Genomic DNA, 22384 nt, shown 5'->3' with positions numbered 1-22384 from the left:
TGGGCGGGGTGTGGACGCATCTGGGCGGGGTGTGGACGGCATCAGGGCAGGGTGTGGACGGCATCAGGGCCGGGTGTGGACGGCATCAGGGCGGGGTGTGGACGGCATGTGGGCGGGGTGTGGACGGCATGTGGGCGGGGTGTGGACGCATCAGGGCGGGGTGTGGACGGCATCTGGGTGGGGTGTGGACGCATCAGGGCGGGGTGTGGACGCATCAGGGCCGGGTGTGGACGGCATCAGGGCAGGGTGTGGACGGCATCAGGGCCGGGTGTGGACGGCATCAGGGCGGGGTGTGGACGGCATGTGGGCGGGGTGTGGACGGCATGTGGGCGGGGTGTGGACGCATCAGGGCGGGGTGTGGACGGCATCTGGGCCTGTCTGCCACAGACAATGACCTGCAGACCCTGCCGCCTGCCCTCCTGGAGCTGGAGAAGAGCGAGCAGACCACCCCAGACTCCTTGACTCCCCACCATCTTGGGTTCCAACATCTGCCGGAGGAAAGGCCGGGGTCAGCACCCAGAGGCTGCTGGGAGGGAAGGGGGTAGCGCGCGGGCCTGCCTGCTGTGCCTGGGCCTGACCCCACATCCCACAGGACAGTCTCCCCTGGCCTCCACTCTGCAAGGAAGTGACAGGAACCTGACAGAGTCCAGCGGGAACCTTGGTCCTGCAGGACTGGGTGGCCAGAGGGGCAGCCCACACTGCCTGCCTAGTTCTGTAGCCCTTCTGGGGTCTCCACTCGGGTCCCCTGGGCAGGGCTCCCTCCTCACTCTCAGAGCTTTAGTAGCTGGCTTTGGATTTTAGACAGTGCAAACTGGCTGGGCACCATGGCTCATGCCTATAATCCCAATACTCTGGGAAGCCATGGGGGGAGGGTCGCTTGAGTCCAGGAGTTCAAGACCAGCCTGGGCAACACAGTGAGTGCTGGGTGCGATGGTGTGCACGTGTGGTTCCGCTGCTTGGGAGGCTGAGGTGGGAGGATCGACTTGAGCCGGGGAAGCTGAGGCTGCTGTGAGCTGTGATTGTGCCACTGCGTTCTAGCCTGGGCGATGGAGCAAGACCCTGTCTCCAAAAAACAAAAGTAGGGCCGGGCACAGAGGCTCACTCCTCTAATCCCAGCACTTTGGGAGGCCAAGGCGGGTGGATCACCTGAGGTCAGGAGTTTACAACCAGCCTGGCCAACATGGTGAAACCCCGTCTCTACTAAAAATACAAAAATTAGCCCGGTGTGGTGGCAGGTCCCTGTAATCCCAGCTACTCAGGGGGGTGAGGCAGGAGAATCGCTTGAACTCAGGAGTCGAACGTTGCAGTGAGCCGAGATCATACCACTGCACTCCAGCCTGGGGGAAAGAGTGAGCCTCTGTCTCCAAAAAATAAATAAAATAAAAATAAAATGTGCTAATTGCACCCTTGTGTTCATAGATCCATCAGTGGGTGAACAGATAACCAAAACGTGGCTCATCCACACAACAGAGGATTTTAATCAGCCTTAAAACAGAAAAAAATGCTGACACTTGCTACAAAATGGATAAAAGCCCAGCACACTGCTGAGTGAAATCAGCCAGGCGCAGACCAGCCTAGCGCAGCCCCACCTAAAGTTGAGACACCAAGTAGAGTGGGGCCGTCGGGGCTGGCGCAGAGCCACAGGAGCCAGTGTTTAATGAGCAGGAGCTTCGGTTTGGTGAGACGAGAACGTTCTGAAGACGGACGGCAGCAACAGCTGCACACCACGGATGTGCCTAATGCCACGGAAGCGTGCCCTTACAAACGGCTACAGTGGCACATTGGGTGTCATGTAGATTTAACGCAAGGCGAGGAGAGAGAAACTCACTCTCAATGCACAGGCCCCACCTTTGAACCCGGCCGCAGGCCCCTTTCCAGGGCTTGGCTTCGAAGTCTCCGGACAGCAGCTGCCAGGCTTCCGGAAGCCCCTCCTCCCCCGAGACTCCCCAGGGCCTCCACAGGGCCATCCCGACCCTCCGTGGGGGAGACACTGTAGCTGTACCATGGGACCACAGGGTTAGGGCAGACTATAGGGGAACATCGTGCTCAAGTGGAAAACCACTCTGTCTTTGCACAGCACAGCTAGGCTGTCTGACTCCCCGGGGGCCCTGTCTTGGGAAATCACTGTCCTCTGTGGACACACAGGACCCACCGGCGAAGGAACGCCGAAACCGGCCCGGCTCTGCTGACGCATTTACTCAACACCCCTGGCCGAGGAATGTGTCTGTTCCTGCGATTCTCCTTTGACCTGGCTCCAGCGTTGTCACTAGCTTCCTCATGAATGAGCCACGAAAAGTCGTTCACATGCGTTCACTCTTCAAAAGCAAAGGTGTCGGCCGGGCGCGGTGGCTCACGCCTGTAATCCCAGCACTTTGGGAGGCTGAGGCGGGCGGATCACAAGGTCAAGAGACAGAGACCATCCTGGCCAACATGGTGAAACCCCGTCTCTACTAAAAAATACAAAGATTAGCTGGGCATGGTGGCACGCACCTGTAGTCCCAGCTACTCAGGAGGCTGAGGCAGGAGAATTGCTTGAACCCGGGAGGCGGAGGTTGCAGTGAGCCGAGATCGCGCCATTGCACTCCAGCCTGGTGCCTGGCGACAGAGCGAGACTCTGTCTCAAAAAAAAAGTAACAGCCTTCTTTTTGAATAGTTTAATAGTTATTACTTGAATCAGGCTTCGAGTGCTTTTCCACATTTTTTGGGTTTTTTTCTCCACATGGACATCTTGCAGGATGTATCATTAACTCATGAAACCACCAGTTCCTCAGGGAATGAAAAGGGAGGTAGAAAGAACTCCAGAAAGGTGGGTCTGTGTGTTCTGGAGTGCATGCCCCCCTCACCCCAAGGAAGGTGCCGACCATCCCTGGGGAGCAGAATCACCAGGCCTGGGAAAGCCGTGCGTGTTGGAGCGCCTGTGCCACAGCTGCGCTGGGCAGGGCCAAGGAGTGTCCAGGCGTCTGCACAGTGAGAACCCGGTGAGTGCAGACAGTGGCACCAGGGTCCCAGTGACAGGCAAGGGTCTCTAGCTTACCACCCACCCACTGCCCTGGGGGACTCTGTCAGGCTACTGAGAGATTCTGAGGCTGTGTCTAGAGACTGGCTACCGGGGAGGCTGGGCAGAGTCTGGAGACATTTCTGGGTGTTATTCGACTGCGAGGAGGGAGAGGGAGGTTGGTGCTGCAGGCATGGGGTGGGTAGAGGCCAGGGATGCCTTTAAGCCTCCTGCAGTGCACAGGATGGCCCCCACCATGGAGGACAACCCACCAGAGACACAGCAATGCCGGCTGGGGTTGGGGAGACTGCGCCTGGCACCGGCCCCACATTAGCAGGCAGGCTCTGCAGGGGGCTTGCCGGGACCACGCAGGTCAGATGGCAGCGGGAATGAAGCTGTGCCTATTAATGGTAACCCCACTCAACCCGACGGCCACACCAGCCTGTAAGGGCTGCGCCTGCTGGCAGGTGGGGAAACTGAGGCCCAGAGAGCAGCCAGCCTGGTCTGGACCCAGGCCCACTCCCGCCACCCTGCCAGCAGGTGTGAACTCCTCGAGGAGCCTCAGGCTCCACAGTGGTTTGCGTTCCTCTCTGCTCGTGCGTCTGAGATGGAGGGACCAGGTCCCTCAAACTGAGTCCCCTCTGTCCCGGGGCTGCTGGCATCTGGGTCCTGGGAGAGGCTGTGGGGTTGGGAGCTAGAGTTCCTCGCGGCTGGGGCTCAGGTCCACCCTCTGGGCCTGTCCGAACACCAGGAAGGTGCACAGCCCCAGGTTGCTGATGATGGCCACCAGGTTGAACAGGCAAGTCCAAGAGCCCGTGGTCTCGATCAGGTAGCCGCCCAGACACACGCCCACAACACCTGCCCAAGAGAGGACCAGGCCGATTGCTCCCAGGTAGTCCAGGCCCCACGCCCCAGCCCAGTTCCCAGGGCAGTGCCAGGGGAAGGGCTGGGGGGGTCTAGCACCCAATAGAAACCCCATGGTTCCCAGGGCTGAATTTGGGTGTCCCAGCTACGGGTCAGGCTCAGAGTTGGGGGATCTTGGAGACACAGAGATCTCACAGGCCATCCGGGAAACGGCCTCCGAATGAGTCCCCCTTGTTCCGCTGAAGGGGAACTGAAAGCCACAGGCCAGCCCAGGTGTGGCTGAGCTGGAGAAGGTACCCCCATCATCCAAGTCACTCAGCAGAGCCAGGCAGCATCCCGGGGACCCCAGACTACCAGGATTGGACCATATCTGAGCGTAAGGGCAGACAGTGACCCATAGCCACCTGCCGTCAGCAAAGTCCAGGGGAACCTGGAAGGCGGCCACACCCTCCTTTCCCTGGGCCCACTCTGGGGTCTGTGCCCTCCCCTGACACCGGGGAGGCACACCCCCGCCCCCCATCCTGCAGCGCCTCGGTGGGCTCGAACCCCACAGACAGGGGAGCCCCTGGGTGCAGAGGCACACCCCTCACCTGCCAAGGCCCCAGCTGTGTTGGCCACACCTGTGAACAGTCCAGAGGGAGAGAGAACACAGACGTCAGCGAAAGCCCACCAGGAGCTTCCATAACCCCCCGCCCAGAGGCCCAGGGAGGGCAGAGCTGGGGTGGGCAAGGTCCTCACCAAACAGAAAGCCGGCGCAGGACGGGGCCAAGTCCTGGATGTTCACGGAGATGCCACTGCGGGGAGGGAAGAGGCTGTGAATGGCCTGGCCCCCACCGAGCTCGCAGCTGGCCCGCGCTCACCCAGAGCCGGGGCTGTCACGGGGGAGGAGGGAAGCAAGGCCTGCTGGAGCCGCAGGAGGGGCTGGGAGACGCCGCGGGAGGGGCTGGGAGACGCCGCGGGAGGGGCTGGGAGACGCCGCGGGAGGGGCTGGGAGACGCCGCGGGAGGGGCTGGGAGACGCCGCGGGAGGGGCTGGGAGACGCCGCGGGAGGGGCTGGGAGACGCCGCGGGAGGGGCTGGGAGACGCCGCGGGAGGGGCTGGGAGACGCCGCGGGAGGGGCTGGGAGACGCCGCGGGAGGGGCTGGGAGACGCCGCGGGAGGGGCTGGGAGACGCCGCGGGAGGGGCTGGGAGACGCCGCGGGAGGGGCTGGGAGACGCCGCGGGAGGGGCTGGGAGACGCCGCGGGAGGGGCTGGGAGACGCCGCGGGAGGGGCTGGGAGACGCCGCGGGAGGGGCTGGGAGACGCCGCGGGAGGGGCTGGGAGACGCTGGGGCCTGCTCCCTGGCCAGGGCCGCAGCCCTGCACACCTCCCCAACCCAAGCCCCAGCGCCCGTCTTCACGGAGAGCCCGGTGCAGGAAGCCGCTCCTTACAGTCAAGTGCTGCCGGGAAAGCGCGTTCCCAGGGCACACAGATCCCGCACGCGCTGCTCACTGCTGTGAACCCTGCTTCCTAAACGGCTCCCACCCTGGCCTCAGGGCAGCCGCTGCCCAGCGGCTTGGGAAGGAGGTGAGGTGGAGAGGCCTGGCGAGAGGCGGACAGAGCTCCCTCTTCACGCAAGCGGGCAGCACAGTGGCTCTGGGAGCTGCAGCGGTCAGCCCTCACCTGTGGTTGAAGGTCTGGAGGCAGATGGAGGCTGATGCAAAGACTACAGACTCACAGAAGCTTGAGGTGTGGCCCAGGCGCAGAGCGAAGATGCTGGAGAGACCAAGGCCCACGCCCTGCAGGGAAGCGTCACGGTGACAGGTGGGCACCCAGCCGCCTGCAGCTGCGCCCTCGCCCGCCCCAACCCGACCCGCCTGCAGCCGGGACCGCTCCTGACTCGCCCGCCCGACAGACCCCTGGGCGCACTGTGCAAGGCTCAGGTCAGCTGGGACCCGAAACCTCTCTCGGGACCCCTAGAGGAGATCTGGGAGGAGGCTCCCCATGAATCAGCCCCACTCCAAGGGAGAGGCCCTAATCGTCATGGGCAAGCTCAGGCCGGGCCCAGAGGGGACGCTGACCCCAGCTTGCCCTCCAGCAGTCGTTTCCACAGCCCACTCTGGCCCTGGTGCTGGGCACATGGGGAGGCCTGGCATTTGCCTGGTCCCAAACATCAGGTGACTTGGGGACATAACCTGCAGTCCTAGAGATCCCCCAACAAAGCAGGGACATCCGGAGAGGACTGGAATGTTTCTCCTACCTGCATGAGCTTCCGCACCGTGATGGCTCTGTAACCTACAGGGGAGGCCAAGGAAGGGGCTCCTGTTAGCCCGTTTGTGCTGATGCCCCGGACAGTGCCCAGAGGGGACCCCATCCCTATGGCTGCAGAGGAGCAGCAGGGGAGGAGGCATGGGGTGGCCCAGAGCAGCAGCTTGGGCTCAAGACAGCTATCGTGTGCTGCGGGTGAAAGCGTGTGCACGCGTGTGTGTGGTGCATCCACGAGGCTGTACATGTGCCGTGGGTGAAAGTGTGTGCACACGCGTGTGTGTGGCGCATCCACGAGGCTGTACGTGTGCCCCTGGGAGGTTCCCAAGGCATAGGTTTGGTCAGAAAGCACAGAAGCACAGCCGCACGGCATTTTCGGAGGCAGAAACGGGTGCGCAACCCACTTCCTCTGTTTCTCCAGATTGTATAGTTTTTCCACAATGTGTGTGTATTCTTTTTGCAATTAGGAAAAACATTCTAAGAATGTGCATGCGCGTGTGGATCGAGCGTGTGGCCGCACACGTGCCCCCGCCTGTGCATGTCTGTGAGGACACCGTGCTAGGGAAGAACACGCACAGCGTCCTCGGCTCAGCCCAGCTTGGCCTGGAGCGCATGGAGCAAAGACAGACGCTCTTCCAAAGGCTCCAGGACGCCTGAAACCTCCGAACCCACCGGGCGCCTTCCCGGAGGCTCGAGGGCTGCATCTGGCCCCAGGCGTGAGACCAGACCCTCTCACCACACTCCAACCTCACCCTTTAGGGAGGAGGCTGAGCCTGGAAGGAAGTGCCCAGCTGGGCAGTGCCCCTCTGCCCCAGCTCTGCATGTGCTGAGGCTGCACCCCTGACCCCTCAAAAGTCCCGTGAACCCGGGGTATGGCCCCAGTCCATCCTCTCCCCGGGGCTCACCCTGATTGATGAGATGATCAGAGAGAAACCCGCTGAATACACTGGCAGGAATCGCCACCAACCAAGGCACCACGTTGAAGATCCAGCCCTGCAGGAAGGAGCGTGGCCTCAGAGGGGCCATCTGGAAGAGGATACTCAGGCTGGACAGCCACCGTGCCTGCCACTGCCCAGGAAAGCTCTCCAGCAGGGCCAGCCCCACCCCAGGCTTGTGCAGCTCTGGAGTCTTGACCATTGCCTGGGAGGACAGCAGGACAGCCTTGGAGGAGGAGCCATGCTGACCACAGGTGACCCCTCTGTCCACATCCCGGCTCCTACACCGGCCTCTGTGGGCCCTGAAGTCAGGCTCTGCAGGCCAGCAGGTCACCGTTGTGAGCTGGAAGGGCTGCAGCCGAAGCAGGAAGGCCTGGAGCACCCACATTATTTTCAGACTCAAACACGGACACCTGCCCCGATCCCGGACAGGGTCCTCTCAGAGGAAGAGCCCGGCGGTGCCAGGACTGTCAGAGTCTGGGAGGAGCTGAGGGTCCCCCCCCATCTGTTGGCTGAGGACCCGTGGTACCCGGTGCAGCTCAAGCCTCGTGCCTTCTGGGCACTCCACCTCGCAGGAGCCCCTGGCTCGGCTTACCTTGGCGTCGGGGAAGGTCTCCTTGAAGAAGGTGGGCAGCCAGGACAGGAGCACAAAGAAGGAGCAGGCTGCAGACAGCTGGGAGAAGACGGCTGCCCTGTGGGGCCGGGCAGCAGACCGTGACTCTGGCGCCACGAAGGCCGGGGAGCCTGTGGGACCCACCCCTCTCCCCTGGGGGCCAGAGCCCCACCTCTGAGCCCTGGGCCTCAGGGCCTGTCGGGTCCAGCCAGGCTCACACCCCATGGTCACCAGCCCTGCCACTGCTCTGAGGGGCTCACCAGACAGCAGGCTTCCGGAAGAGCCGTCTCCAGGGGACTCTGCTGTGCCTGGACACCAGCAGGCCTGGGGCCAGGACACCCAAGGCCGGGACCAGGTCTGTGGGAGCAATGGTTTCAAGGTGATGGCTAGCAGGGCGGGAGGCGCTGTCCGTTCCCAAAGGACTGGGGATTTGGGGCCAGTTCCAGAGGGGTCAGCAGGCCTCGCCCACACCCCAGGCTACACACAGGCACCAGCCTCCCGTGTCTTTCCCTACCAGGCACCAAACGGGCAGTGTCACCTTTGAGAACCGTGTTCTGAATGACCTCCCCACGTTCAGGGACTTTGGGGAGCCCCTTGGGCCACCCACAGACTTGGCTGCTCCTGCGCCCCCGTGACCTGAGCCCAGCAGGTCTTCCTGGGTGTCTGCCTGAGCCCTAAATGGAAACTTCCAGACTGAATTTGGTGGCAGAGCTGCCGAGAGCTCAGCACCTGAGCGCCTTTCCTCGGGCTGGAGTCTGGTGGGTTCTCTGGGAGGTCAAAGCTGCCGTCTCCAGGCTCCTGCTCCAGGCTGCTCAGCCGCTGCGGGAGGAGGCACTGGACGGCCTGGCCACCCAGGATGAGCCCGCCCGGCCTGCGTTACCTTTTTCACTCAGCAGGTACCTGTACACGTACCACACCCAAAGTAGGGTGAGGCTGCCAGAGAAATAGAAGACGCTCTGCCAGCTGTACCATTCCAGGAGCAGGGAGCCCACCGCCCCAGTCAGCAGCGTCCTGCAAAGACAGGGGCGCATGGCCAGGCCCCCTCGGGCAAGGACCGGCCTCTCAGAAACCCCACCCTGGTGCAGGCTGAGCCCTGGAAAAGGCTGCTTTCATCGCCCTTAGAGAGCAGCTCCGAAGCCCCCACCCCAGCCTATTTTGGGAAGGATTTCGGGTATTCAGGGGACACAGGCTGGGGCAGATTTGGAATCAGCCACGCGTGTCCCAGTCAGGGGCGGCGGCCCCAGAGCTCAAGCAGCTCCTCATATCCTGCTTCCAGGCCTTCAGGCTGGCCTAGGCTTCGTCACACGGATCCTTTTAAACTAAAAATGGCAACGGGGAGAAGACAGCGTTGAGAATATTCTACGGTGACGCTGTACACGGTGGTTGTGTTTCAAACATCATTGAGGATAAACTTCAAAAACATTTCTAGATGCAAGAATCCCACAACGGCCAAATCCTGCAACCCCATCCCCTGTCCCCACGATCTCATTGTCCCAAAGGTTCCCTCGCAGGCTAGCTGCTGGGTGCAACCTGGCTGGCCCCAGCCCCCGTCTGCTGCTCCAATGGCACCAGGGAAATAGTTACCATCACGGCAAAAAGAGGAAGAGAGGGAGAGACCCAGAGCGGGGCCTGGCATCCAGATGGGGCCTCCTTCCTCCTGCTGAGCCTCTGCGGGCGGGCACAGCTCCTGGCAGCCAGGCTCAGGCTTGGGCGCCAGGGCTGGCTGGGGACAGCACTCTTCCTGCCCCTCCCAGCCCGTACTCTACCTGCTCTGTGCACCCCACCTGAGTGCAGATAAAGCACAGGACACCCCGTGAACCCGGGTTTTGGGTCAGTGAGGACTCACTTTTTTTTTTTTAATTTTTTTTTTTAAAGACGGGGTTTCACCATGTTGGTCAGGCTCCTCAGGTGATCCACCCTCCTTGGCCTCCAAAGTGCTTGGATTACAGGCATGAGCCACCACGCCCGGCCAACTCATTCTTTAGTAGAATGATCTCCCCTCTGGTTTATCTGAAATTCCCATTCCTCTGGGCAGTCTGTTTTTATTTGATGACTCTGTCACCCTCGGCCTGCCTCCTCCACCCACAGGAGCCGCCTCCACCCCTCTGAACCCCAGTCACTTGACGGTCTGCACCCGGCCACCGAGAGGCGCTGTCAGCTCGTGCGCCTGTCCACCCTGCTGCAACCATTGGGAGACCTCCCACCCAGGCCGCCAGCATCACTAGAGGGTCTGGAGCTGCCCCCGGGGCGGCGCTGGGAAGGAAGACTGAGGGGCACAGGGTTGCCTGCGCTGTGGTTGAGGACAAGTCGCCCTCGAGCCAGCTGAGAGGCCCACCCTGGCCAGGACGCTCCGGGTTTGCAGACTCTCCTTTCAGGGCAGGGGCAGGGGGAGCAACGGAGGCGGGGAGACCGTCTGGCTTCGTTAGCACAAATGAAAGGAAATGAAGTGATGCGGCCACTCCCCCAACCCACGTCCCCAAGTCCCAGCCTCGTCACCTGCAGCCACCCCAGAAAGGCAGAACTATGCACCTGCAGAGCACGGCCTCGGGCTGCGGAGTCCAGACGATGCCCATTGGACCCACCTCACCCCTGGTGGCCCTGCAGGCCCACCTGACTCATCTCCTACCTGGTCCAGGGGTCACCCAGCAAGGGGCTCACCTGGTGGCCTCTCTGGGGCCTCGTCTGAGGCCAGGACTTACCCAAACTGGGAGCCAGCGCCCACGGTGCTGTAGGTGAAGGCTCGCTCGCTCTCCCGCACCTTCTGCGACAGCAGGCTGGTCAGGGCAGGGAAGTAAAGCCCTGCAACGAGTAGAGGGAGGTCTCTGGGGTCCATGCGGGGAGGCTGGCCTGGCCCGTCTGCTCGGGTGTGGGCTGTGAGTCCAGAGGACGTGCACCTGTCCCTCTCGCTCACCTCACCACCCGAGGGACCAGCAGGGCAGGTTTTTGGCGCCACTGAGGAAACAGACTCCTTCTGGGCGAGGCACCCTCAGGGTTGTGCCGTCCGCATTGCTGTGGGAAACAGCCCTGCTTCCAAGCCAGCCCTCCCACCCACGCACGGGCACAGGTGCCCACTCACCACCGGCCTCCAGCTCCCCGCTGCGCTCTGCAGAGTCCTCGCACCAACACACACACACACGGCATGTGCACATGCGTCTGCACACACGTGTCCACGGGCAAACCACTTCTGGGCAGTGCTGCACGGCGTATGCACGAGGATTCATGTGTGCACGCACAGAAACCCGCCAAATGTGTACCAGATACATACCGCCCACACTCGGGTACATACTTTCCCAGACACACCCCCCCACAGATAGACACACACTCCCCACACACAGACACACACTCCCCACACACAGACACACACACCCCACACACAGATACACACTCCCCCACACACAGACACACACTCCCCACACACACCCACACTCCCCCACGTAGACACACACTCCCCCATGCAGACACACACTCCCCCACGCAGATAGACACATACTCCCCACACACAGACACACACTCCCCACACACAGACACACACTCCCCACGCAGACACACACTCCCCACACACAGACACACACTCCCCCATGCAGACACACACTCCCCACACAGACACACACTCCCCACACAGACACACACTCCCCACACACAGACACACACACCCCCACGCAGATAGACACACACTCCCCACGCAGATAGAAACACACTCCCCATACACACACACTCCCCCACGCAGACACACACTCCCCCACGCAGACACACACTCCCCCACATGGACACACACTCCCCACGCAGACAGACACACACTCCCCACACACAGACACACACTCCCCCATGCAGACACACACTCCCCACACACTCCCCACACAGACACACACTCCCCACACACAGACACACACACCCCCACGCAGATAGACACACACTCCCCACGCAGATAGAAACACACTCCCCACACACACACACTCCCCCATGCAGACACACACTCCCCCACGTAGACACACACTCCCCCATGCAGACACACACTCCCCCATGCAGATAGACGCACACTCCCCACACAGAGACACACACTCCCCAAGCAGATAGATGCACACTCCCCACACACAGACACACACTCCCCACACACACACACACACCCCACACACACACACACACACCCCCCACACACACACACCCCCACGCAGATAGACACACACTCCCCACACACACACACTCCCCCATGCAGACACACACTCCCCACACACAGACACACACTCCCCCATGCAGACACACACTCCCCCATGCAGATAGATGCACACTCCCCACACACACACACTCCCCAAGCAGATAGACGCACACTCCCCACACACAGACACACACTCCCCACACACATACCCCCACACACACACACCCCCACGCAGATAGACACACACTCCCCACGCAGATAGAAACACACTCCCCATACACACACACTCCCCCATGCAGACACACACTCCCCCATGTAGACACACACTCCCCCACGCAGACACACACTCCCCCACATGGACACACACTCCCCACGCAGACAGACACACACTCCCCACACACAGACACACACTCCCCCATGCAGACACACACTCCCCACACACTCCCCACACAGACACACACTCCCCACACACAGACACACACACCCCCACGCAGATAGACACTCCCCACGCAGATAGAAACACACTCCCCACACACACACACTCCCCCATGCAGACATACACTCCCCCACGTAGACACACACTCCCCCATGCAGACACACACTCCCCCATGCAGATAGACGCACACTCCCCACACAGAGACACACACTCCCCAAGCAGATAGACGCACACTCCCCACACACACACACTCCCCACACACACACACACACCCCACACACACACACACACCCCCACGCAGATAGACACACACTCCCCACACACACACACTCCCCCATGCAGACACACACTCCCCACACACAGACACACACTCCCCCATGCAGACACACACTTCCCCATGCAGATAGATGCACACTCCCCACACACACACACACTCTCCAAGCAGATAGACGCACACTCCCCACACACAGACACACACTCCCCACACACACACACACACATACCCCACACACACACACACCCCCACGCAGATAGACACACACTCCCCACACACACACACTCCCCCATGCAGACACACACTCCCCACACACACACACTCCCCCATGCAGACACACACTCCCCCATGCAGATAGACGCACACTCCCCACACACAGACACACACTCCCCAAGCAGATAGACGCACACTCCCCACACACAGACACACACTCCCCCACGCACACACCCCCCCGCCCCAGGAAAGCTGTCCCTGTCCTTTCCTGTTTTATAAACTGAGCTCCCTCCCAGGATTTCTTTTGGACCAAGTGTTCTCCAGCCACTTTAAAAGTTCGGAGGCTGCATGCAGTGACTCTTGTCTACAATCCCAGCACTTTGGGAGGTTGAGGCAGGTGGCTCACAAGGTCAGAAGATCAAGACCATCCTGGCCAACACAGTGAAACCCGGTCTCTTCTAAAAATACAAATAATTAGCCGAGTGTGGTAGTGTGTGCCTGTGGTTCCAGCTACTCAAGAGGCTGAGGCAGGAGAATCACTTAAACCCACTAGGTGGATGTTGCAGTGAGTAGAGATCACGCCGTTGCATTCCAGCCTGGGCAACACAGCAAGACAGAGTCTCAAAAACACAAAAACTTGGAAACTGCCTTACGACTCCATGTAGCTCCACATCCAAAGGGCTCTGGAGCCCAGCCTGGAGGGGCTCTGTGAGGGAAGGCGCCACGGAGCCACCATGACGACCACGGCCCCTGTCTACAGGTTGCTAAAAACAGATGGCCACACACGGGAAGCGCCTGTGACTTTTCATCACAGAGCGCCAGCTCACAGGCTCACAGCTCAGAGGCAAGTCCATTTCCTGGCTCCCTCGGGGGAGGCTGGGGCTGCCTGCTGGAGCTCCGTGGGGCTCCCTCCAGAAGTCTGATGGCCCTGCAGTGAGAGCTACGGGTCTCGGGACCCCCGGTGTCTCCGCTCCGCCTGAGGACAGCGTGCACAAACAGGTGCCAGCCGCAGGGGGTGCCCACGGTTACCACGCAGCCACCATGCGGCCCCCAGACCCCCAGAGTAGACTCATGGGCACAGGATGATACCTGACATTGAGACGTGCCAGACCTTGAAGGTTTCTAGAAAACAGAATGTGCCTCAGGTGCCAAGTCATCGTAGTACAAGCTGGCCCCACAGAGGAAGCCCGGCCGGAGCTGGCATGAGCCCACAGGGTCTGGCTGCCGTGCTGGGTCCCTAGAGCTTACCCACGAGGACAGCCACCTTCCCAGAGCCAAGGGCCTTCTCAGCGACACCTGGGAGGCACTGGTCAGCCGGGTCTGAGGCAGTGCTGCTGTTTTCTACACAGCTTCAGCCCAGGACCTGCCTCCCTCACCCGGAAGTCCCTCCAGTAAACAAAGATAAGCCTCGCCCCGACGGGCCTGTCCACCCTGCCGGGCGGTTGCCGATTCAATCACTAGTCTCTTCCTCCTCCAGCTCTTGCGGTGGGGCCCGGGGCAGTGCCTGGGGAGGCAGCGATGCTGGAGGGGCTATCCTGGGATGGGGCCCCCCCAGTACACACGATCCTACGTCCTCACACTCACAGCACCCTCTTCTAACGGTGGGCCACGCACGGGCCGGGTGGGCACTGGTGGTGGGGCCTGGGCTCTCATAAAACCCGCGACCATGACAGTGGCCTCTGTCCTGGGCAGAACCCCTTCCTCTGCTGTGGAGAGTCCCAGGCAGCACCCTCCAGGCCGTGACCTCAGGGAGTGAGAGTGTGGAGAGGGAGGGAGGATGAGGCTCGGGAGTGAACTCCCCAAAGTCTCTGGACTTGGAGGAGACAGGGGTGGGGGGACAGAGGTTCTAGGGGAGCCATGGCCAGGGCCCCGAACCTCACGCCTGCTCAGGAAGGTAGGGGGAGCCCTAAGGAGGGAGTCTGGATGGCCCAGGACACTGGGGGAGGAGTGTCCCGGACCGGGATCTGCCGATGGGTGAGGTGGCCAGGCAGGCTGGGGTGGGGCGGGCAGGCCCTGCAGGCTGGAGGCCTAGCTGTTTCTCCAGCAGACCCTAGCCAAGTAGGGACCACCCCAGAAAGCACCCTGGGACCCCACCCACCTTGTTTTCCTGACAAGGAGCTCCAAGGTGCTAGTATGGGAGGCATCATCAGCATATGTGTGGCCAAAATGCACAAAACCCAAAGTCCCACAGCAGAGTCCCCGAAGTGGGAATCCACCACTGAACTAAGGTGCCGCTGACAGAGCTCGAGGGTGGGAACAGACTCACTACGCGGTGATCCTGGGTGTCACTGCAGAGTGTGCACCCACAAAAGGCGCCTGGATGGTCACACAGGCACCAACACACATGCACACGTGCATACGGGTGCACACACACGCACACGAGCACATACACACGTACACGCAGGCGGGCATGCACACACACGCACACGTGCATACGGGTGCACACACAGGCACACGAGCACATACGTACACGCAGGCGGGCATGCACACACATGCACACGTGCATACGGGCACACACATGCACACGGCCTGCAGCACACATGCACACTCACGTGCACCCACACAGGTGTACACATGCACGGGGCATACCTATACACACACACATGCACACTGCCTGCAGCACACATGCATCTACACAGACATCCATGCACAGTTCCCTGTCTGCCCCACCTGGTGCCGGAGCGTGAGGGGCCACCTGAGCGCCCCTTACCTTGGAGCAAGCCCATGAGGATGCGTGAGAAGGTCATAAAGGCCAGGTGGGCACTGCCTAGGTGGGCGAGCAGAGGGGTGACAGCCGTGATGGAGCCCCAAGCAGAGGCTGACAGCAGAATGACCTTCTCACCCCCAATCCTGAGGGGGAGACAGAGGAAGGTGAGGATGTGGCTGTGCAGGACGAAGGGGCCCCACCCTGACTCAGGGGAGCCCTTGAATGGGTGCTTGGGGCTGGGCCTGGCCTGTCTGCCTCTCCAGGGCCTGCTCACGACCCCAGAGCTGCGTCCTGAGGAGGCCAGGTACTCCCGTGGAGCTGCCCACCTCCTCTGCCTCCCGGACCCTGGGGTCTTGCCGAGCCTGGCCTCTCCCCTCCCACCTTCCTCCACGTGGGTCTTCTGCCCAAATTTATCCACCGAGCTCCTTCCGCAGGAGCTGCTTCCTCCGTGTGCAGCAGCACAGCCAGCCCACTCGCCCCCAGAAGCCCCAGTGGGGCAGCCCCCACCAGCCTGGAGATGGGGACGAGGGGCAGTTACCGGTCTCCGAGGTGGCCACCCACAACCTGTGTCAGGCAGTAGCCCCAGAAGAAGCTGCTAAGCACGATGCCGGCCTCCTTCTTGTTCCAGCCGAAGTCCTGGCTCATGGAGACCGTGCAGATGGGCATGCTGGCGCGGGCGCAGTACAGCAGGCATGTGCCCAGCAGCAGCGTCCCCGTCCACGCCTGGCACTCTGGCCTGCGGAAGAGGAGATGGTCAGGCTCTGGGGATGCCCACAGGTGGCCCTGCTGCTTCCTGCCTGTCACTCAGAGACCTCCCCCAGAGCTGGGGGACGTGGGCCTGCGAATGGGGACAGCTCCGCTGGAGGGCAGCTTGGCAAGCGTTCAGACACCTAATGGCACCTGTCTCTGACCCCCAGGAGAACCCGGGCAGCCAGAAAGGAGGCGCCGTGGTGGCTGGGAGGAGCCGAGGGGCCAGCACGGGCAGCTCACAGCGCGTCCCCACTAAAGGCTCCTGGGCCTGGCCCTGCTTGTTACACACGACGGTGACCAGGTCCCCAGGCCCCCAAAGGCGAGGACCAGCAGCACGAGGTGCCACATTCTCAGGCCTCCCTCCGCCCAGGAGGCCCTGGAGGGAATGGCAGCTGGGAGCCCTCTGCCGGGTGGGGTGTGCAGGGCAAGGGGCCCCCAGGGCGGCAGGGCTGAGGCAGCACAGGAGGTCCCAGCGGAGGACCCTGGGGCAGGCGGGGCCGAGTGGCCAGGAGAGGACACAGTGCCAGGAGGACGGCGGGCCCTTGGAGGGGGCTGGGCGGAGCGGGGCCTTCCCAGCCAGGGCCTCTGAATCCTGCACTCGCTGGCGCACGGGAGGTTCCTTGGCTGCTGCTGTCCCTGATTAAAGAGAGCTGTGGGGAGGCTCCGTCACTAGGTCCTGTGGCTGAGCCAAGATCACGGCTCTCTCCTCCTGCCTCAGGTTCCGGTGAGGGGCTCATGGGGGCACCGGGTCCCCTGGAGGGCTCTGGGGCCTGTCTGAGCTCGTAACCATCGTGTCTGGTCGAGTGGACCCGGGGCAGCAGGTGGGGTCTGGGGGAGCATGTCAGGTCTTTGTTTTGAACTTGCAGCTTCTCACTACAGCATGAAGTTGGTTCCAAATAAAGTCCCTCCTTTTGGCATGCTGGTTACAGGAAGGCCTCCGGGCAGCGTGGGTGGTCGACAAAGCTGGGTAAGAATCCCAGCCCCCTCACCTTTGGCACCTGGGGGTGGTCTCTCTGCCTCCTCCTGGCCAGGGGAGTCCTGGGTTGGCCAGGGGCATGGGGTGCAGGAGGAGGGGAGGGGAGGGGACAGAGCAAGGCAGGGAGTGGGAGTGGGAAGGGTCCCCAGTCCCACCTCAGGCCTTAGGGCTGGCTCCACTTTCGGGCCCCTGCACCCGGCCCGACAGACAGACGCGGTGGGACAGGATGGCAGCCCTGGGGCCCTGGCGCACTGGGAGCTTTGAGGAGCAGGGGTGGAGGGAGGACCGGCACAGATGGAGGTCACAATGCGGACACAGCCCTTCCCTGGCCCTGAGCAGCCGTGTCCTCTGGGAGAAGCCCTCTGTGCTGACCTGTCAGTCAGCCTTGGACCCTGAGGTGCGGCTCTGGGCAGCAGCCCCCTGACTCCAGGCGCAGAGGCCTGCAGCACCACGGACACCTCCAGAACTGCCACTCTGCCCGGGAGGCCTCCCGGTAACCACGGTGCCAAACGGAGGGATTATATTTTGAACCTGCGGGAGGGCGGGAGGCTCTGGAGACATCCCTGACCCGTCCACGGAGCCACACAGCCCTTCCCGCCCTCCTCCCCCGCAAGGACTGCGGATGGCCACTCTGAGCAAAGGCAGACACTGGCCCTGCTCGCAGAAAGTGACCCATAGAAACCAAATGACAAAAAGCGAAGACCACTCCTCCCCGGGCGCCAGGGCCTTGGCTGGGTGTGGAAAGGATTCAGGAGGGTCGCTGCGGCCAGGAGCTGCTGCTGGTGGGGGACAGGGTGGGCACAGGACCAGGCAGGGCTCCAGGGCACGGAAGTCCAGTGGGACTTGCTGAGTGCACGGCCTCCCCCGCCACCTCCAAAGCGTGACCTCACCACGCTAAAGCACCCTCGAGGGTGAGCCGGGGGCTGCTGGGACGTGCAGGCACGTGAGGAGAGGCTCACAGGCTGCAGAGGTGTGGGGGTCTGCAGGGCAGCACAGGCTGGACGTGGAGGGTCTGCTGGATACCCAGGCTTCTCACCGTGCCCTGGCATGGATGGAGCCCCAGATGGGGAGGTGGCGGCGGGAGCTGGGTTCAGAACTTGCGGAGTCAGATGCTGGAGAGAGGCCTTGGGCAGGGCAGGCACCGGCTCAGCCGATGCTCACGGAGGAGGCCAGGGCATGGGGGGCAGGAGTGCCGCTAATCCGGCCCCAAGCTGGGGGAGGGGAATTATAGGAATTCCCACTGGCCACTTCCAATTTTTGTGAAGCAGGAGGTGAGGATGCCCGCCGGAGAGTCGGGGCTGTCAGGAGGGTAACGAGGGCAAACAGCCACTGTGGGTGGGGGTGGGGCTGGTCCTGACGACACGCCAGGTGCGGGTGTGGACACAGCACTGGAGTCTGGAGTCAACCCGGTGGGCCGGGTCTTTGCACGGGCAGTGGGGAGGGGAATCTGATCCTGGGGTCCCACCGGGGCTCTGAGCCTGGGGCCTCAGTCCTGGCCAGCGAACCAGAGGTTGGAGGTATTAGTGCTGGAAGCCTTGATGAAGGGCAAGGCTGAGGAGTGGCAGGCCAAGGAGAGGGGAAGGTCAAGGGTGAAGGCCAGGGTGCCACCGTGGACTTCAGAGTCACCCAAGACAATGGCAGCAGTTAGCAGAGGAGGCTGCAGCCAGGAGCGAAGAACCAGCATCGCCAGGGACGGGGGGCACCCAGGAGGAGGGGGCCTCCTGGGCCTCGAAGAGAACAGGGCAGAGGGTGTCCCGGAGATGGCAGCAGGCGAGTTGGATACCGGAGTGTCTCACCCCACGCTTCCCAAAAGACCCCGCGTGCCCCTTTGGGGAGCCGGCTGCAGCCCCGGGCTGTGCTCCTAAGAACCTTCCAGAGATGAGTGAGTGGACGAGGGTGTGCCATGGACAGAGGGGCAGGGACCCGGCCCTCCTGGTGTTCTCCATGAGCCTGCGCCTGGACGCTTCCCAGGGGAGGTGAGACACCAAGCCTGGCGCTGACCACACCTGAGGGCACAGAGTCAGGCCGGCCAGCCCACATTCCCAAGCCTGGAGAGGGAGACCCAGAGAGCTCAGAGGCAAGAACAGGCCACCCAGAAGCCCAGAGCTTCATCCTGGCACCTCCCGCTCTGCAGAGGCTGTAGGGACAGCCATTAACCCTAGAGTCTGGAGAAAGCGCTGCCCGTCCTGGGCGTTGGCAGCCACTGTGCTTTCACCAGCGTCATTCGCGGCCAGCTTCCACACTGGGGACAACTGGCTTGTCCCATACCTGGCTGTGGCCTGGGTCTGAGGACCAGGTCTGCTCCCTGGGTTACCACACTGCCAGCCGGCCTAGCCCAGAACGGCTCTGGCCTCCACGCCCTGCCCAGGCATGGCTGATGCCCGCTGGCCTGTTTATTTACCGGGCCCCAGGCTCTCTGTAAACAATTTTCATTGACTGAACAAACGAGGCTTGCAGGAGGGACATGGGGGCTCCACCCTTAACCTTCTGCTAAAAGCCACACAGTCCAAAGGTGCCTTTAAAAAGGAGAGTTAGGGCTAGGTGTGGTGGCGTATTCCTGTAATCCCAGCACTCGGGGCGGCTGAGGTGAGCAGACCACTTGAGCCCAAGAGTTCAAGACCAGCCTGGGAAACATAAAGAGGTCCCCGTCTCTACAAAAAAATGATAATTTAAAAATTAGCCAGGGTCGGGCATGGTGGCTCACGCCTGTAATCCCAGCACTTGAGGAGGCCAAGGTGGGCAGACCACTTGAGGTCAGGTGTTAGAGACCAGCCTGGCCCACACGGTGAAACCCTGTCTCTACTAAAAATACAAAAAAATAGCCAGGCCTGGTGGCAGGCACCTGCAATCCCAGATACTTGGGAGGCTGAGGCAGGAGAATCACTTGAACCTGGGAGGTGGAGGTTGCAGTGAGCCGAGATCAAACCATTAAATTCCAGCCTCGGTGACAGATCGAGACTCCATTCCCCCCTCAAAAAAAAAAAAAAAAAAACCTAGCCGGGTGTGTGGTGTGTATCTGCAGTCCTGGCCGGGAGGCCGAGGGAGGATCACTTGAGCGGTCAAGGAGGTGCAGGTTGCAGTGAGCCAAGACTGCACCATTGCACTCCAGTCCGGGCGACAGAGATTCTGTCTCGATAAACGACGGGAGGTGGGACACCTGTGTCCAGCCGGCCCCTGCCCTGCCCGGCCTGGCCGTCAGACACGGCAGGAAGCTCAGTGGCACTGATTCTCACCAATCAAGGCCAGCACAGTGCTAAGACCACAGAACCACTCCCTGGCCTCCTCGGGAGGAGGAAGTCAAGAACAGCCCTTCCAGGCAAGCAGTCCACCCCAAGCCAAGCAGGCGGCCCCAGGCCAGCGGGGAGGTCCCGCAAGCTGTGTGGGGTGAAGGGTTGTCTTCCTCCTCCCTGGGCTGTGGAGGCCGAGAGGCCCCAGAGCCCCCTCTCTGAGCCGGGCAGGTGGTGCTGGCCAGGTGGGCACAGGGGTGCCCTCCACAGCCTCTGGGGAGTCAAGGAAGTCAGTCTGGAGAGGAAGATCCACACAGCCAGGGCTGCCTGAGGGCTGACGAGGACCCCAGGCCAAGAATCCTCCACCCTGGTGGGGGTGCCAAGAACTGGCCTGAACACCTTCCTCCCTCCGGTCCGCACTCCCTAGGCCCGGCAGGCTGCTTCCTGTGAACTGAACTTGAGCCTCGGCTTCTGGCGAACGGCTGAGCAAACAGGTGGCCACATGGCCCCTCGATTCAGAAAAGGGGACTGCCGGTGCCGGGCCAGGAGAGGACACTTGAGTGTGGCTGCTGCCCCTCCAGCTCCGTCCCAGCCTCCCTGAGGTGGCGGCAGGAGGGAGGGCTCTTGCCCCAGCGGGCCTTGGCGCTCCCCAGTAAGGCCCTTCGACGGAAGTGGCGAGAGCTGTGGTGGGGACTGCTTTTCAACCGCGAGCCTGGGAGGGCGGGACGGGGGCGGAGCCCGGAGGCCCTGGGGAGCGGCCCGCCTGGCAGGCCTGGCAGGCCTGGCGGGGGAAGGAAGGGAGCAGAGCGCGCGGGGCAGGCCGAGCAGAGGGCAGCCCTCCCCTCTAACTGGAGCCTGACAGGAAGACTCTCCGGCTGGGATCTGGGCTGCCAGCTTTTCCCACGCAGCCAGCACTCCCTTCATGTGGGCGCTGGCATCCGATGGTGGCCCTGCCCCTTTGGGCCTTCCTGCCACTCTTCAGCACTTCCAGGGTCCTCAGCCCTCACACAGCTGAGAACTGGTGGGGCCAGAAGGTGCCATTACCTTACCATGGTCAGGGCAGTTACCCTGGGGACTCAGAGCGGGCAGGACACTGGCTCTGGAACACACAGGGCCTGACTCTAGGCCCAGGGTCCAAGCGCCCGCGGCCTCAGCCCACAGACCCGGAGCAAGGGGGTTCAGCGGTGTGGGGGCCGCTCTCGGAGCTGCCTGGCAGAGGCTCTCCCCAACTGGCCGATGGCCTGCAGTCACCATCCCGCCGGGTGTCTGAGGCGTCACCTGCCCGGGGAGCCTCCTGCAGGCAGCAGTGCTGGTGGCCAGGCCCCACTTCTCCCCACCACCGAATGCTCTGAGGGCTGAGGCCAGCCGGGAGCTCGTCCCCAGCACACAGCTGGCATGTGATGGCCGGACCCCTGATTCAGCTGCAGGCCCCAGCCTGTGCCCTCATACCCGGCCTCCTGACTGTCCCAGGGTCTGCCTGCTGGGTTCAGACATACACAGGGTGGTCCCACCTGGCGGGGCTACGCCTCCTCAGTGTCCGGGACAGTGCTCCGGGGGACACAGCCCTGCCTGGAAGAGCCTCAGGACCACTGGCTGGGATAGGGCACTTGCCAGGTCCGGTCCCGGAATCTGCTGTCGGGGAGGAAGGACAGGGCACTCACTTCCTTCCACCTCCCATAGGGACACAGGGGGCCCTGCAGCCAGAGGAGCCCGCCCCAGCTCAGCGCTCCCCACCTACCATGGTCCCACCGGCCACTGTCTCAGCTCCCTCCCAGCACCCCCCAACCCCACCCCCTCCTCCCCTGCCACACCTGGACCACTGGGTGTCCCCGGCCTTGTCCCTGCAGGCTTCGTCTTGGGGTGGCTGCATAGGGCTTGGGGCGCTCGGACGGCGTGGGCACTGCGGCGTGGGCTCAGACGGTGTGGGCACTGCGGCGTGGGCACCGTTGGCCTCCCAGCCCGGCCGACCCACCCAGCAGCACCGCCCAGGTCCACG

General features: G+C 62.4%; 1 protein-coding gene across 2 annotated transcripts; it reads right to left on the bottom strand.

Annotated features, from left to right (window-relative positions):
• Positions 1 to 3597: 3597 nt before the first annotated feature.
• SLC17A9 (solute carrier family 17 member 9) lies at positions 3598 to 22350 on the bottom strand. Of its 2 annotated transcripts, XM_003932662.4 has the most exons (13): positions 22200 to 22350; positions 15974 to 16171; positions 15439 to 15578; positions 10352 to 10451; positions 8533 to 8663; positions 7913 to 8009; positions 7635 to 7731; positions 7010 to 7097; positions 6100 to 6134; positions 5523 to 5638; positions 4598 to 4653; positions 4450 to 4479; positions 3598 to 3853 (listed from the first exon to the last, which is right to left on the bottom strand). In XM_003932662.4, exons 1-13 carry the CDS (start codon positions 22256 to 22258, stop codon positions 3690 to 3692), a joined length of 1311 nt encoding a protein of 436 aa, XP_003932711.1. In that variant the 5' UTR covers positions 22259 to 22350; the 3' UTR covers positions 3598 to 3689. The 2 variants fall into 2 exon arrangements, with proteins under 2 accessions (XP_003932711.1, XP_074262861.1); XM_074406760.1 differs by lacking the exons at positions 3598 to 3853; positions 4450 to 4479 and adding an exon at positions 10729 to 10846 and having other exon boundaries at positions 8553 to 8663.
• Positions 22351 to 22384: the final 34 nt, after the last annotated feature.

This window comes from Saimiri boliviensis, chromosome 9 (assembly GCF_048565385.1).
Source record: "Saimiri boliviensis isolate mSaiBol1 chromosome 9, mSaiBol1.pri, whole genome shotgun sequence".
In the NCBI taxonomy this organism is placed as follows: domain Eukaryota; kingdom Metazoa; phylum Chordata; class Mammalia; order Primates; family Cebidae; genus Saimiri; species Saimiri boliviensis.
The sequence above is the reverse complement of the archived record's forward strand: the minus strand, read 5'-3'. Positions and strand labels throughout refer to the sequence as shown.